The sequence below is a fragment of the Eptatretus burgeri genome, chromosome 15, assembly GCF_056783735.1.
Source record: "Eptatretus burgeri isolate ZD-2024b chromosome 15, Ebu_testis_v1, whole genome shotgun sequence".
Classification (NCBI taxonomy): domain Eukaryota; kingdom Metazoa; phylum Chordata; class Myxini; order Myxiniformes; family Myxinidae; genus Eptatretus; species Eptatretus burgeri.
Genome location: NC_140975.1, coordinates 30,246,306 through 30,261,267, shown reverse-complemented (window position 1 = coordinate 30,261,267; position 14,962 = coordinate 30,246,306). Strand labels below are relative to the sequence as shown.

At 47.5% G+C, this 14,962-nt stretch overlaps 1 protein-coding gene across 1 annotated transcript in view; it reads left to right on the top strand.

The window, feature by feature from the left end:
- LOC147011827 (uncharacterized) overlaps positions 1-14,962 on the top strand; it is a 226,649-nt gene that overhangs the window by 209,447 nt on the left and 2,240 nt on the right. Inside the window, exon 4 of the mRNA XM_085857168.1 lies at positions 14,399-14,742. Within this exon, the coding sequence (XP_085713294.1) occupies positions 14,399-14,742 (344 nt within the window). The remainder of the gene's footprint in view (positions 1-14,398; positions 14,743-14,962) is intronic.

The following is a 14,962-nucleotide window of genomic DNA, read 5'->3' as shown; positions in this document are numbered from 1 at the left end:
GCAATGCATGGGATCAAGTCCAGCCAACGAGGATTACCAAGTGCTTCGTCAAGTGCGGCTTCCCTTCCGAGTCACCCAATAGTGACCGGGACGCTGACGATGACCTCAGCCTGCGCGAGCTCATTTCGCGCGGTGCAGAGATTGGCGTATGCAACGACGTGACCCCCGAGGAATACGTTCGGTGCAACGATACGGTGCGCGTTCATGACTGCGAGGACGACATATATATATATATATATATATATATATATATATATATATATATATATATATATATATATATATATTGTTGCGAATTCGCGCCCGCCGGCGTGCGGACGGCCACGTCACTCGAATCGCGACCGCGTCGCCCACCAGACGGACAATTCAGTCGTGACCCTATCGGAACAACGCCAGGAGCTAGTCACGGGTGGGAGTTTAACCCCACCACGACCGTGCCAATTGCCCACCCGCGCAGGATAGGGTTGCTCCCCAAATTCGATCTACCTAAGTACCTGCGCGGATGGTCGACCAGGCGGTCGTACCACGCCACAGGCCGACTCCGGACACGAACCGCTTAAGCGGTCCGTTCCGTGCTACAGTGATAACCGAGCGGTGTTATCGTCGGCCTCGATGGTTCCGATTAATTACCAGGCGTATTAAGCCTGCTACGAACCCTTTACGTGAAGCAGGATGGAGGGTCAATAAAGAAAAGACGAAGTGAAACGGGAAAACAGTTCACACAAAGCACATTTATTTCCCGGCACATGGAAAGTACACATATACAGCCAAACAGTCAAAATGCACATATAGCAACAAAAACAAAAGCAACTACGACGCAGAGTTACAACCGACTACGCGCACACACGGCAACACTTATACAGTTCTACTTTACAGACGGCACCAACACACATTTACTCAAAAGCAAAGGAAAGAAGCCACCCTCAGAGACAAGGGGGCAGACAGGACTGTAGGCCAATATGCGCGCGTGACCTGAAGGATCGACGAGGCCCGCGAGACCGGGGGGGGGTCCGACCCGCGTCCTCGTGACGCGTTGGCAGACGAGCCGCAGATGTGGCCGCGTGGCTGTGCCCCGACTCCGTGCTCCTTGGCGGGTTTCGTGGGCAAGACGTTTGGAGTGGGATGGGAACGGGGCCCCCTTGTTGCACTATCTCAGCGCGGGGGAAAGGGGGAATTGTTGATGCCCTGGGGGAGGGAGAATGGCTGGCTAGCTTGGGTCCCACGACGAGCGATCTCACACCGCGACCTCGTCACCAACCGCCGTCCTTCTCACCTCGGACCCGAGCTCCTTTGCCTCTTCCTGCAACTCTTCTCCGCCGACTCCAGAACCCAACTCTTCCTGCCTCACCGATGACTTCGCCACCCGACTCTGCTCTGCTCTCCAACCAAAAACTCGACTCACTCTTTCTGCCCTGATTCGCCTTACACTCGCCGTTTTATAGGCTGACAGGAGCAGCAAATATGCAAATATCCGGATCAGGATGACCTCGGGGGCAGAGCCACGCTCACCCATTGGTTGGAGGAAACGGGGCATGAATCTCCCCTGATCCTAGAATTTGCATATATCGATTTCACACAGACGCGCCTGGAGGCCGGGCCAAGCCGCCCCGTGCTTCCTAATTGGACGGATCAGAAGTGGGCGTGTAGCGTTTGTGATCCGAATTTTCCTCGGAAAAGCCGCAGTTTGCGCTCGCAGCTCGGTGCGTATCGCTGAACGAGCCCAAGACAGCCCGAATGAATCACATAAATTCCCTCTTGACAACGGATTTGGGGCTATCTGCACATGTACTTTGAGATATCTCACCTGTGGGCCCTTCATGGTGTAATGCGAATTTCCACAGCTGTAAATATATATATATATATATATATATATATATATTTATATATACATATACAATCATGCGCCATTTAACGACGGGGATACGTTCTGAGAAATGCGTCATTGTGCGAACATCATAGCGTGTACTTACACAAACCGAGATGGTATAGCCTACTGCACACCTCGGCTATATGGTATAGCCTATTGCTCCTCGGCTACAAACCTGGACAGCATGTTACTGGACTGAATACTGGAGGCAATTGCAACACACATCCAAGATTGACGGAAGATGCGTTAGTTTTACCTTTGTGCTGTTCATGGCAGCCATGTGTGTTGTTAGTGGCTGCTCACAATCTCCTCTCACATCGATTATAGAAAGGTGACGAAATAGCGTTTGGATTTTATAAATAATTATTGCATCGATGTTATAATTTAAAAATGAAGAAAAGAGCACCTGTCAATTGTGTGATATATTTTCGGAACAGTGCGAATGTTGGAACAGTGCGAACGCTGATTTTCTTGAATCCCGATTTAGCGTGACCCTGCCTTTTTTCGCGATGACATTTTATGGACCTCAACGATCCCGTTATAATGGGACCACACTGTAGTTATTATCATTATCAAGTATTATGTACTGCACATAATTGTATGTGCTATACTTTACTTTTATATGACTGGCAGCGCTATGATATCACAAGGCAATAGGAATTTGTCAGCTCCATTATAATCTTATGGGATCACCGTCGTATATGCGGTCTGTCGTTGACCGAAATGTCGTAATGTGCCGCATGTCTGCATATACATATATATCTTCTTCTTTTTCTTCTTTCGGCTGCTCCCGTTAGGGGTCACCACAGCGGATCATCCGTTATGATCCGCATACTGATTTGGCATAGTTTTTTACGCCGGATGCCCTTCCTGACACAACCCAAGTTACCTCTTACGACACAGGGATGAGGATTGAGTTTCGCCATGATTCCGGGTTGCCCTCCACCCTCTCATAGCGCGGCCCAGAACAGAGCTCCCGTCCTTAAGCGATCCTCCAACCCAAGCCTCCGAGTAGCCGGATTACAGGTGCATGCCACTGCGCCCGGTCATATATACATATATATTGGGTGGTCGCTAGACTACCGTTATTCTCAGGTTTTCCGTCTGTCTGTATGTATGTAATGGACAGCTCTGGAGACCAGGGGAGTCAACCGATTTTGATGAAACTTGACTGGTACGCTCATACCAGGATCTAGTTGTATGCTTTTGAGCACCGTTGCTATGGACGCCACCGTTGCCGACCAACCGGACTTTGAAATTTTTGAAAAAATCCGAAAAATATTTTTACATTTTTTTTTTCGAAAATCAAAAATCGGCTTCCATACTTTTAGGGCACTATAATCAACCTCTTTGTCAAAAAATTTCAGCCCGATCCGTCAAAAACTATGACTAGTATGCAATTATATAGCGACCACCCATGTCGCCTACCGGCTTGCACATATATATATATATATATATATATATATATATATATATATATATATATATATATATATATATATATATATATATATATATATATATATATATATATATATATATATATATATATATATATATATATATACATATATATACATATATACATATATATACATATATATACATATATATATATATATATATATATACATATATATACATATATACATATATATACATATATATACATATATATACATATATATACATATATACATATATATACATACATATATATCTTCATCTTTCGGCTGCTCCCATTTAGGGGTCGCCACAGCGGATCAACCATCTCCATTTCGCTCTATCCTCAACATCTTCCATTGACACTTCAACCACCCACATGTCCGCCCTCACCGCATCCATGAACCTCTTCTTTGGCCTTCCTCTTCTCCTCCTGCCTGGCGGCTCCATCTTCAACATCCTTCTCCCGATATACTCCGCTTCCATCCTGTGCACATGTCCAAACCATCTAAATCTCACCTCTCTCACTTTGTCTCCAAACCATCCTACCTGCGCTGTCCCTGTAATATACTCATTCCTTATCCTGTCCATCCTCGTCACACCCAACGAGAATCGCAGCATCTTTAACTCTGCCACCTCCAGCTCCGCTCCCTGTCTTTTTGTTGGTGCCACCGCCTCCAAACCATACAACATAGCTGGTCTCACTACCATCTTATATACTTTCCCCTTCACTCTTGCAGTTACCCTTCTGTCACAAATCACTCCTACAACTCTTCTCCACCCACTCCATCCTGCCTGCACTCTCTTTTTCACTTCTCTCCCACACTCTCCGTTACTTTGGACAGTTGATCCCAAGTATTTAAACCCATCCACCCTCCCTCTCATTTACGCACATGTACTCCGTCTTACTCCTACTGACTATCATTCCCCTTCTCTCCAGTGTGTACCTCCACCTCTCAAGGCTCGCCTCAGCCTGCTCCTTACTCTCCCTAACAGATCATGATGTCGTCTGTGAACATCATAGTCCATGGGGACTCCAGTCTGATCTCGTCCGTCAACCTGTCCATCACCATTGCAAACAGGAAAGGGCTCAGAGTCGAACCTTGGTGCAATCCCACTTTTACCTTAAACCGGTCCGTCATTCCTACCGCACACCTCACCGCTGTCACACTGTCCTCATACATATCCTGCACGATCCTCACATACTTCTCCACCACTCCCGACTTCCTCATACAATGCCACAACTCCTCTCTTGGCACCCTATCATAAGCTTTCTCTAAATCCCCAAACACACAATGTAACTCCTTCTGGCCTTCCCTTTACTTCTCAATCAACATTCTCAAAGCAAACATCGCATCAGTTTCTCTTTCTAGCATAAACCCATATTGCTGCTCACAAATAATCACCTCTCTTCTCAACCTAGCTTCCACTACTCTTTCCCACAACTTCATGGTGTGGCTTAACAACTTTATCCCTCTGAAATTACCACAGCTCTGCACATCACCCTTGTTCTTGAAAATCGGAACCAGTACACTTGATCTCCACTCCTCCGGCATCCTCTCACTTTCCAAGATTTTATTAAACAATCTGATTAACAACCCCACTGCCATCTCTCCAAAGCACTTCCATGCCTCCACTGGTATACCATCTGGGCCAACCGCCTTTCCACTCTTCATCCTCTTCATAGCAGTCCTCACTTCATCCTTACTGATCCACCCCACTTCCTGATTCACTATCTCCACCTCTTCCAACCTTCTATCTCTCTCATTTTCGTCATTCATCAGCTCCTCAAAGTACTCCATCCACCTTCTCAACACACTCTCCTCGCTCGTCAGCACATTCCCATTTGCATCCTTTATCACCCTCACCTGCAGCACATCCTTCCCAGCTCGGTCCCTCTGTCTTGCCAATCGGTATAAATCCTTTTCCCCTTCTTTTGTATCCAACTTCTCATACAGCTCGTCATATGCCTTTTCCTTGGCCTTTGCCACCTCTCTTTTTGCCTTTCGCCACCACTCCTTGTACTCCTGCCTACTTTCTTCATCTCTCTGACTATCCCACTTCTTTTTCGCCAACCCTTCTTCCTTATACTTTCCTGTACTTCCTCATTCCACCACCAAGTCTCCTTATCTTCCTTCCTCTGTCCAGATGTCACACCAATACCTTCCTAGCTATCTCCCACACCACTTCTGCTGTAGTTGCCCAATCATCCCATTATCTTTACCACCATCCAACACCTGTCTCGCCTCCTCCCGAAATTCCACACAAAAGTCTTCCTCCTTCAGCTTCCACCATCTGGTCCATGGTTCAGCCCTCACTCTCTTCCTCAACCTCACCTCTAAAGTCATCCTACAGACCACCAATCGATGCTGTTGAGCTACACTCTCCGCTGCCACCACCTTACAGTCTCTAATCTCTTTCAAGTTGCATCTCCTGCTTAAGATGTAATCCACCTGTGTGCACTTTCCTCCACTCTTGTATGTCACCCTGTGTTCCTCCTTCTTCTTGAAATACGTGTTTACCACTGCCATTTCCATTCTTTTTGCAAACTCTACCACCATTTGCCCTTCCACATTTCTCTTGTTTAGACTGTACCTACCCATCACCTCCTCATCCTCTTTATTCCCTTCCCCAACATGCCCATTGAAATCTGCTCCAATCACCACTCTTTCATCCTTGGATACACTCTCCACCACTTCATCTAACTCACTCCAGAAATCTTCTTTATATTCCATCTCACACCCCATATATGGGGCATATGCACTGATGACATTCATCATCACCCCTTCAATTTCCAACTTCACACTCATCACTCGGTCAGACACTCTCCTCACCTCCAATACCCTCTTGACATAATCTTCCTTCAGGATTACCCCGACACCATTTCTCCTCCCATCCACACCAGGGTAGAACAGTTTGAAACCACCTCCAATGCTCCTAGCCTTGCTCCCCATCTACTTGGTCTCTTGTACACACAGTATGTCCACCTTTCTTCTCCATCATATCAACCAACTCTCGCCCTTTGCCAGTCATCGTCCCAACATTCAGAGTTCCAACTCTCACCTCCACACTTATACCCTTCCCCCTCTCCCACTGCCTCCAGACTCGCCTTCCCCGTCTCCTTCTCCTCGTTCGCCCAGCAGTAGCACAATTTCCACTGGTACCCTGCTGACCACCGGTACCGGTGGCGGTCGTTGGTAACCTGGGCCTCGACCGATACTGTATGGAAATTCGTTTTGTTGTCCGCATAATGATTTGGCATAGGTTTTTACGCTGGATGCTCTTCCTGACGCAACCCTGGTCGCCTCTTACGACACACAGGGATATGGTACACCTATTCTAACCGGGGTATACACCGGCCCAGTATACTGGTACTCATTTCGCCGACCTCGGAAGGATGACAGGCTGAGTCAATCCCCTGGTGTATTAATTTAGTGGCCCAACAGGGCTTGAACTCAGGACCTTTTGGGTCCCAAGCCACTGAACGAACCACTGCGCCAACACCAGGCTGTGTGTGTATGTATGTATATATTCACCTATTTTAACCGGGGCATACACCGAGCCCAGTACACTGGTACTCACTTCGCCGACCTCGGAAGGATGACAGACTGAGTCAACCTCCTGGTGTGTATTAATTCAAGCGGCCAACGGGGCTTGAACTCAGGACCTTTTGGATCCCAAGCCACTACCCGAACCACTACGCCAACACCAGGTTATATATATATAGATGTGGAGGATAGAGCGAAATGGAGACGGTTGATCCGCTGTGGCGACCCTGAACAGGAGCAGCCGAAAGAAAAAGAAGAAGAAGAAGAAGAAGAAGAAGAAGAAGAAGAAGAAGAAGAAGAAGAAGAAGAAGAAGAAGAAGAAGAAGAAGAAGAAGAAGAAGAAGAAGAAGAAGAAGAAGAAGAAAAAGAAGAAGAAGAAGAAGAAGAAGAAGAAGAAGAAGAAGAAGAAGAAGATATACATATATAGACACATGGTTTGCATGACTGGGAACAAAGGTCTGGGTGGCAGACACACTGTTGTTGTTTGTTGTTTGTGGATTGTGCGGTTTTACCGTGTGGGATGTAATGTCGGTAGTTTTTCCTGTCCCCAACGGGACGTAATGTCAGCAGTTACTGCAAGGTGGAGAGTGTTCTGATAACGCGTTTTCTCTGCAGCGTGGATTTATTTCAACATCAACAACAACTGCGTGGGCATTGTTCCCTCAACCTCCATCTTCACAAGATAGGGAATCACCCCATGGGGTTGTGTGACTGGTGTAATGTTCCCGAGGATTTCGTTCACATTTTCTCTCTTTGCCCTTGGTCTGATGAGCCCAGATCGCATCTACTGCATTCCGTCCGTGCCACGGGGATCATGTGGTCAGGCCTGCCGGATGTGTTTTGCCATCTGACTCAGAATCATCCCGGTTTCTGTCGATGTTTTAAAATGCATGAAAGAAACGGGGCAGGCAATATAAGCCTCCATTGTCCACATCAGAGTTGTCCAGTCACTGTGGATGCTTTTGCCGCACCACGTCGTCCAGAGCGGGCGGTCCGAGCCCCGTCGTCCAGAGCGGGCGGATCGTGCCCCGTCGTCCAGAGCGGGCGGATCGTGCCCGTCGTCCAGAGCGGGCGGCCCGTGCCCCGTCGTCCAGAGCGGGCGGCCCGTGCCCCGTCATCCAGAGCGGGCGGATCGTGCCCCGTCGTCCAGAGCGGGCGGATCGTGCCCCGTCGTCCAGAGCGGGCGGATCGTGCCCCGTCGTCCAGAGCGGGCGGATCGTGCCCCGTCGTCCAGAGCGGGCGGATCGTGCCCCGTCGTCCAGAGCGGGCGGATCGTGCCCCGTCGTCCAGAGCGGGCGGATCGTGCCCCGTCGTCCAGAGCGGGCGGCCCGTGCCCCGTCGTCGAGCGGGCGGCCCGTGCCCCGTCGTCCAGAGCGGGCGGCCCGTGCCCCGTCGTCCAGAGCGGGCGGCCCGTGCCCCGTCGTCCAGAGCGGGCGGCCCGTGCCCCGTCATCCAGAGCGGGCGGCCCGTGCCCCGTCGTCCAGAGCGGGCGGCCTGTGCCCCGTCGTCCAGAGCGGGCGGCTCGTGCGCCATCGTCCAAAGTGAGCGGTTCGTTCCCCGGCACTCTGAGGGGTCTGGTTGCTTTGGACAATCCTAAGGAGTTGATGGAGAGTGTCTTCAAGACCACAATCCTTGTTGTTGCCATTCTCTCTATCGAGTGCAGCCTGTGGCTGCTGAGTGCATCATTGGTTGGGACGCAGCTATGCCACTGATGCCATGTGCCCCCTACCAGTCCACTGGTGCTCATTCTGCCGACCTCCGAAGGATGACAGGCTGAGTCAACTCCTGGTGTATTTTAATTCAGCAGCCAACGGGGCTTGAACTCAGGACCCTAGGATCCCAAGCCACCACCCTAACCACTCAGCCAACACCAGGCTTGTTGTTTGCATTGGATGTCTTGGCATTCACTGTGGGGTGAAATAGAATTTTATCTCTCAAGGGACACTGGATACCATTGACCAGAGTCGCAGCGCCAGGCTTAATGGCAGAGCTGAGCTGTTCAGGGAGTTGAGGCATAAAACTGGACGTGTGCTGAGGGTGGAGAAGGAGGCCTATGTGCAAGGAATCTGTGAGGGGGTAGACCATCACCTGTGGTCATGTGATTCTCGTCCTGCTTTCAGGTAAATTCACGCATTGTATTCCTCCAAAACCATCCCTCGGTGTACTGCAGTTAGAGTGGAGGGTGGTGAGCTCTTGACAGAGGAGTTCAAAGTGAAGAACTTCTGGGCCGGCTACTTTGAGTGGTTGGACCAGGCTGATTCACCAGCTGTTCAGTTGGATGTCAGGGGTGTTACTATCCCTATTGCTGACCCTTCGTTTATGGAAACACAGGCTGTGGTGAACCAGTTGAAATGGGTAAAGCCCAGCAATCTGTGGCACCCATGCTGAACTTCTCAAGGCTGGTGGAAATGCTGTACTAATGTCGTTCATGCAGTTCTGTGCTCTGCCTGGAACACAGGCATCATCCTCACTGACTGGAAGAGGAGCCTTGTTGTCCCTCTCTGGAAAGACTGCAACAACTACCGAGGGGTGAGGCTGCTCTCAGTTCCGGGCAAGGTCTTTGGTTGGATAATTCTTGATTGCGTTCGCCACCATCTGCTTTAGCACCAGCGCCCAGAGCAGTCATGCTTTACACCAAAAAGGTCAACGATTGACCGTATTCTTTCCCTTCGGGTCCTCACCGAACAGACGAGAGTTTTGTCAAGGGCTGCTTGCAGCCTATGGTGAACCCTGCAAAGTGTTAAATTTAGTGAACCGGTATGCCCTCTGCAGGATTCTTGGTCTTTTTGGGGTGCCACCAAAACTGATCAATCTGATGTCTGAACTACACTATGGTACGGAGAGTGCTGTGAGATTTGGTGGTACCATCTCCGACTTATTTCCAGTTGTTACTGGAGTTTGTCAGGGGTTTGTACTGCCCCCCACGCTTTCCAGCGCTCGTATGGACCCGATTCTGAGGAGGATGTCGGACAGATGAAGCTGCAGTGCATAATTTGGGAATGTCAAGATCTCTGACCTTGCTTTTGCAGATGATGCAGTCATCTTTGCAGAGACACTGGACACCCTTTTGGGTGCCCTGAAAGTGCTGAATTAGGAGCCAGAGCCACTGGGATTGCAGGTTTCCTGGGTGAAAACTAAGATCCAGTCTTTCATTGACATCTTGGATGCTTCCATCTTATCTGTACCTGCTTGTCGTGAGGATGTTGAGGTCACAGAGAGATTCACTTACCTTGGTAGTGATATTCATGTCTCTGCTGACTGAGCTCGAGGTCATGAGACATCTGGGTCAGGCCTGGGTAATCATGGATTCACTGGATCCATGGGGTGTGGCACTGTCCGTACCTGTGCAGGAGGACGAAAGTCTAAGTCTTCAGGTCCTTGGTGCTTCCAGTCTTGCTCTACGGATGTGAGACTTGGATTCTGACAAGGAATCTGAGATGGAGACTTAATTCCTTTGGAAGGTGAATATTATATATTTATATATACACACATGCGCCTACTGTTTTTGAGGTTTATCTCAAATACACCGACACACACACGGTCTGCTAAATGGGCACGTCGGACGTCCACCATTATAAAGCTTTCAGTGTTAGTGCGAGAAAATTCTGAGGATATCCAAAGACTCAATAGCTCAGTGGGCTGTCACTGCATAAGTTTTGAGTTCCTTGGATTCAAGTCCCAGGTTGAGTCAGAATTTTTTTCACACCAAACCCACACAGGAATTGATTCCTGTTTATTAAATTTATACATAATATAATCAATCCTGTTAGTTTTGCTAAAAACAATTTTTTCTCAATTTGTTCTTGCCCACCTTGTCCTTGGTCCCATGCGTACATAATAAATTATGGTAACATTTGCTGTCCTATTTACAGAACGCAGGTGCTGCAAAACCAGTTTCTTGGCATGGATTATGCCAGGTGGAATTTGTTCAGGGTGTTGGATCTTTAACGTCCACTGTTTAACGAGAGACTGTTGGATCTTTAACGTCCACCAATTAATTCCAGCAGACGGGACGATCATTTTTAACGTCGATTTGAGGTACAGGACACACATTGATGTTTCGGCCTGCCTGCGGAAGACCAGGATGGTAATTTATAGCTGGTTTGGGATTCAAATCCAGGCTGGACAGTTCAGGGGCCAGTGTGTCTTGGAACTCAAATTGCCTGTGGAGAGAATCTCTGGGCTCTCCAGCCAGCCCACATAACAAATACAGGCCTTATAAGAACCTGGACAGCTATAGTGACTCGAGTTCCACGAAGATGCAAATGTGTTCTTTCATGGGAAAGTTCTTATCAGCTGTACCCCATCAATGCTAAATTCCACCCGAACATTTTAGAAGCAGACAAATAAGTACTTACCTGGACCTTCTCCTGACAAGCAATGGATATCGTTAATGTTAATAACCACTTTTGGGCCACCGAACGAAGCAAGCAATCTTGAAATGGCTTCGCTCCGAGAGGCAGGAGACTCGAAATGCAGATCTACTTTTGAAGCGTCGCTCAGCGCGTTTCATGGGATTCGTTCTGAATGTCCTTTTCAAATGAACCTGTGTCAGTGCCGAGGTCTCCTGGCTTGGGTGGCCCAGTCCCATTGTAACCCGAGACACAGCAGGAAACATAGGGCTGGCTTTGCCTCCCGAAAGAGCAGACAGCATGGATAAAGACCCTTTTAACCACCCGCTGCCCAATTATCCAAATGCCTTTTCACCCGTCAATGGCTTTTGCTGGTTGTGTCACAGGGTTGACGTGGACGAAAGGCAATTACAAAATCACCCTGCTGCAAGAGATGCCTGTTGTCTGCTCCTAAATTGCCTGTGGAGAGAATACACTGTGTTACAGAGGGCCTTGTGTCCTCACAATGGGGTGATATTTTCAAACATCTCATCCCAAAGAGTGAGTTCCTGTATTTGGAGGGAGGGTGGGGAGGGGTCTCCGAGGTTAGACATTTCATTAAGTGACCATGGTGTTACTCTGTGGCATGATCGCCATCCTTGGAATTGGATTGAAGTACCCCAAATGTACATTACTCATGAACAAACTGGACGACTGGCTTAAAAGAAAAGTAGAAAAATAAAAAATCATCAATTTTGCAGATGAAGTTGAGGCTTGTGGAAGAGTTATAACGCAGATTGAAACGGACAAGTAAAAAAAAAAAATTCAGCTCACTAAAAACTTTTAAGGGCTGCACACAGAGAAACACACACACACACACACACACACACACACACACACACACACACACACACACACACACACACACACACACACACACACACACACACACACACACACACACACACCTGGAATCCATGGAATATAAAGCTACCAACATATAGAATCTCCTACGATGCGACGTAAGCACAAGCACAAGGTCTGTTGCTTTCACGTCACAGGAAAGTCAGTCGCTGGTCTCTCCAGATTACCAGATTTTAACTCCTGCAATCCAATCTCCCACAAATGCAGTGTAACACGGACCTTGGCAGATCGGGCGTGGATGGTGTCATCTTCCAAAGCAGAAGCAATTAAATAAATCAGATTAGTTTGAGGAGTCCTGCTCAAAAATGGGGAATTTTTTTTGTCAAAGCCGAGGGGGATTTCAAATCCCCCTCGGCAAATCCTGTTGAATGAATACCAGGTGGGGTTGACTCTGCCTGTCATCCTTCCGAGGTCGGCAAATGAGTGCCAGCTTGCTGGTATCCTGTGTCAGAGTGGCGACCCTTCCAGGATTGTACCCAATAGCGAAGGAGACTGCTTAGGCAGCCCCAACGCTCTGCACAGAGTATGGTCCCAATGGATGGATGGATGGATGGATGAGGGACAGCACAAAAACGGATGCCTCATTCTGCGCGCGAACCACTGGGATTACAGTTCAAGCTGGGTTGCGATTCAAACCCAGGTTAGACAATTCAGAAGCAAAAGAGCATACCTCTGGGCTGTCCTGCCACCCCTTCGACAAACTCGAAAACTAAAGTCGAGTTCATAGAACATCTTACCCCATGCGGTGTTCAAGTTTCAAATTCAATTGAAAACAAACCGATTATGAAGGCCGTATGGAAAAAAAAATTACGGAACTTTAGTGCCGTTGGTGGTCTTATATACCACCTTATTTAACGTATCCAAGTACTGCTAAACTGAAGGGTTTTGAAAGTGTCAAAAAGGTGACTTGTGGTCTACAATATTCAAGTACATAATTCAATTGAAATAAAAGAGACTAATGGTCATAGAAAAAAATAATTTCTGAAGTTTACCACCATTGATGCAATGTCTTAGACACCACCCTATCTCTCACGTTACATTAGTTCTTCATACCTATTTGTTTCCTTTATGACATCCTTAAAAAAAAAAAAAGTAATTTTCCTGTTTGGAACGATTTTCAATGTTGTCTGACTGCCAGACAAGCAGGCAGAATAAAGGTATTAGCCTCACTCCTCTCCACACATGCGATCGGGACAAATTCAAATTCAGAGCCAAAGTATTGCTAAACTACACATTCATTTTCTCATTAATATTCAAAATATAACATTCAATTGAAATCAAGTTGTTCCTTGATCATAAAACTGATCCTTGTGGATTGACGGACAAAGAGACAGAAGTGAACCAATTGTTTAACCCCACTTTTTGCTTCGCATACGTCGGGTAATAAAGCAAAATCGCAGAGCCGATTTTCAGAGGAAGGTCTTCCATAGGCTTGCAGCTAAAGGTAGAGCTCACCCTCCAAGTATCTTCCGAGGCATAGCATGCACAATTCTTCCGAGACGTAGTTAATGCACCTCAACAGGCTAGAGTTGTCAATTACTTAATTTCGTTTATTTCACTTCAATCCATAAACTACCAACATGCCCTTGATGCCAAGTGGCACACGGTACCAACCCCCCAGCGGCGTTTTGTCCTCGTCATTATATCCTCATTCTATCAAGACTTTCCCAACTGCTTGTTTTTTTGCAGCAACGACTTTTATTCAAGGGTAAGTTTGAATTCCTCTCCTGAAATGGAAAGTGGTAAATTGCTATCTAAACAAAAACCAAGTGATCAAGATAAAGAATCATCGGAAAAACATTGTTTAAACTGTTCATTTCACATGCAGGTGAGAAGTTTTCTTTAACATCAAAAAAGTTCTCCTCGGGTTATTCCCCAACAGGCAGTTGAAATGGGAGAAACCAACATTCACATCTTCAAAACTGACCACCACCAACTGAACACAGCTACCCAGAACTTCTAGAAGTGTGATCCAGATGCAACACTTAAAAATAGCAAGTTTGTGCTCAATAAAAAAGCGAATTTTCTTGGAAATGTAAACGTGATGAATACTTCAGTGCAAGTTTGCATTTGCAAGAAACAAATTGCACTTCTCAGTTGCATCTGACAACATGCAAGGAAAAAACATTTTGGAATTTAAGAAAAAAACAGAATTGACAACCAACCCTCCTCCCCCCACCCACACCTCCCTAACCCCCCACCCCCACCACCACCACAACCACACACTTCCCTAATCCCCCACCATTTGCCATATCTCATAACCCCAAATACATTTCTCTACCTAGCTGACAAGGAGATGAGTGAATACTACTCCAAAAGGCACCTTGCAGAACTTGCTGCAAGCAGCACACTGCCACTGAACGTGCCAACAGCCCTGCCTCATAGTCCCGAGCATCACTATTACGGGCCTTACGGATCGGCAGCCATGTTGGTCGAACTACGAGGCCCACCAACAGCAATGGCACTTGCTTCCGCCACAGCCAGCAGTTGCTGCCCGTGTGAAGCTCCTGTCGGTGATGGACAGTCGTCGGAGCTGGACAGCTACCTTGCGGAGAAGCACCGCTGCGAGCTTTATGGCCACGAAGATGCACGGGCAGCATACCACACTTGGCGTGGAAGCTCCGACAGGGTAAGAAAATGCAAGTAATATTTTGCCCTTTTCATTGCCTCGACCAATAAATGTACATCTTCGCTTAATGATGGAGACAGTGGAAGGAGGTGGAGTGGGGAGAGCTGTCCAAAGTAGCAACATTTTCAATGAATATGTAAAACTGTTTTAACCTCTTCTGCATTGAAAGAAAGCAAAATCAATAACTCCATTAGTTGAAATAGCAATGTGGTTAAATCAC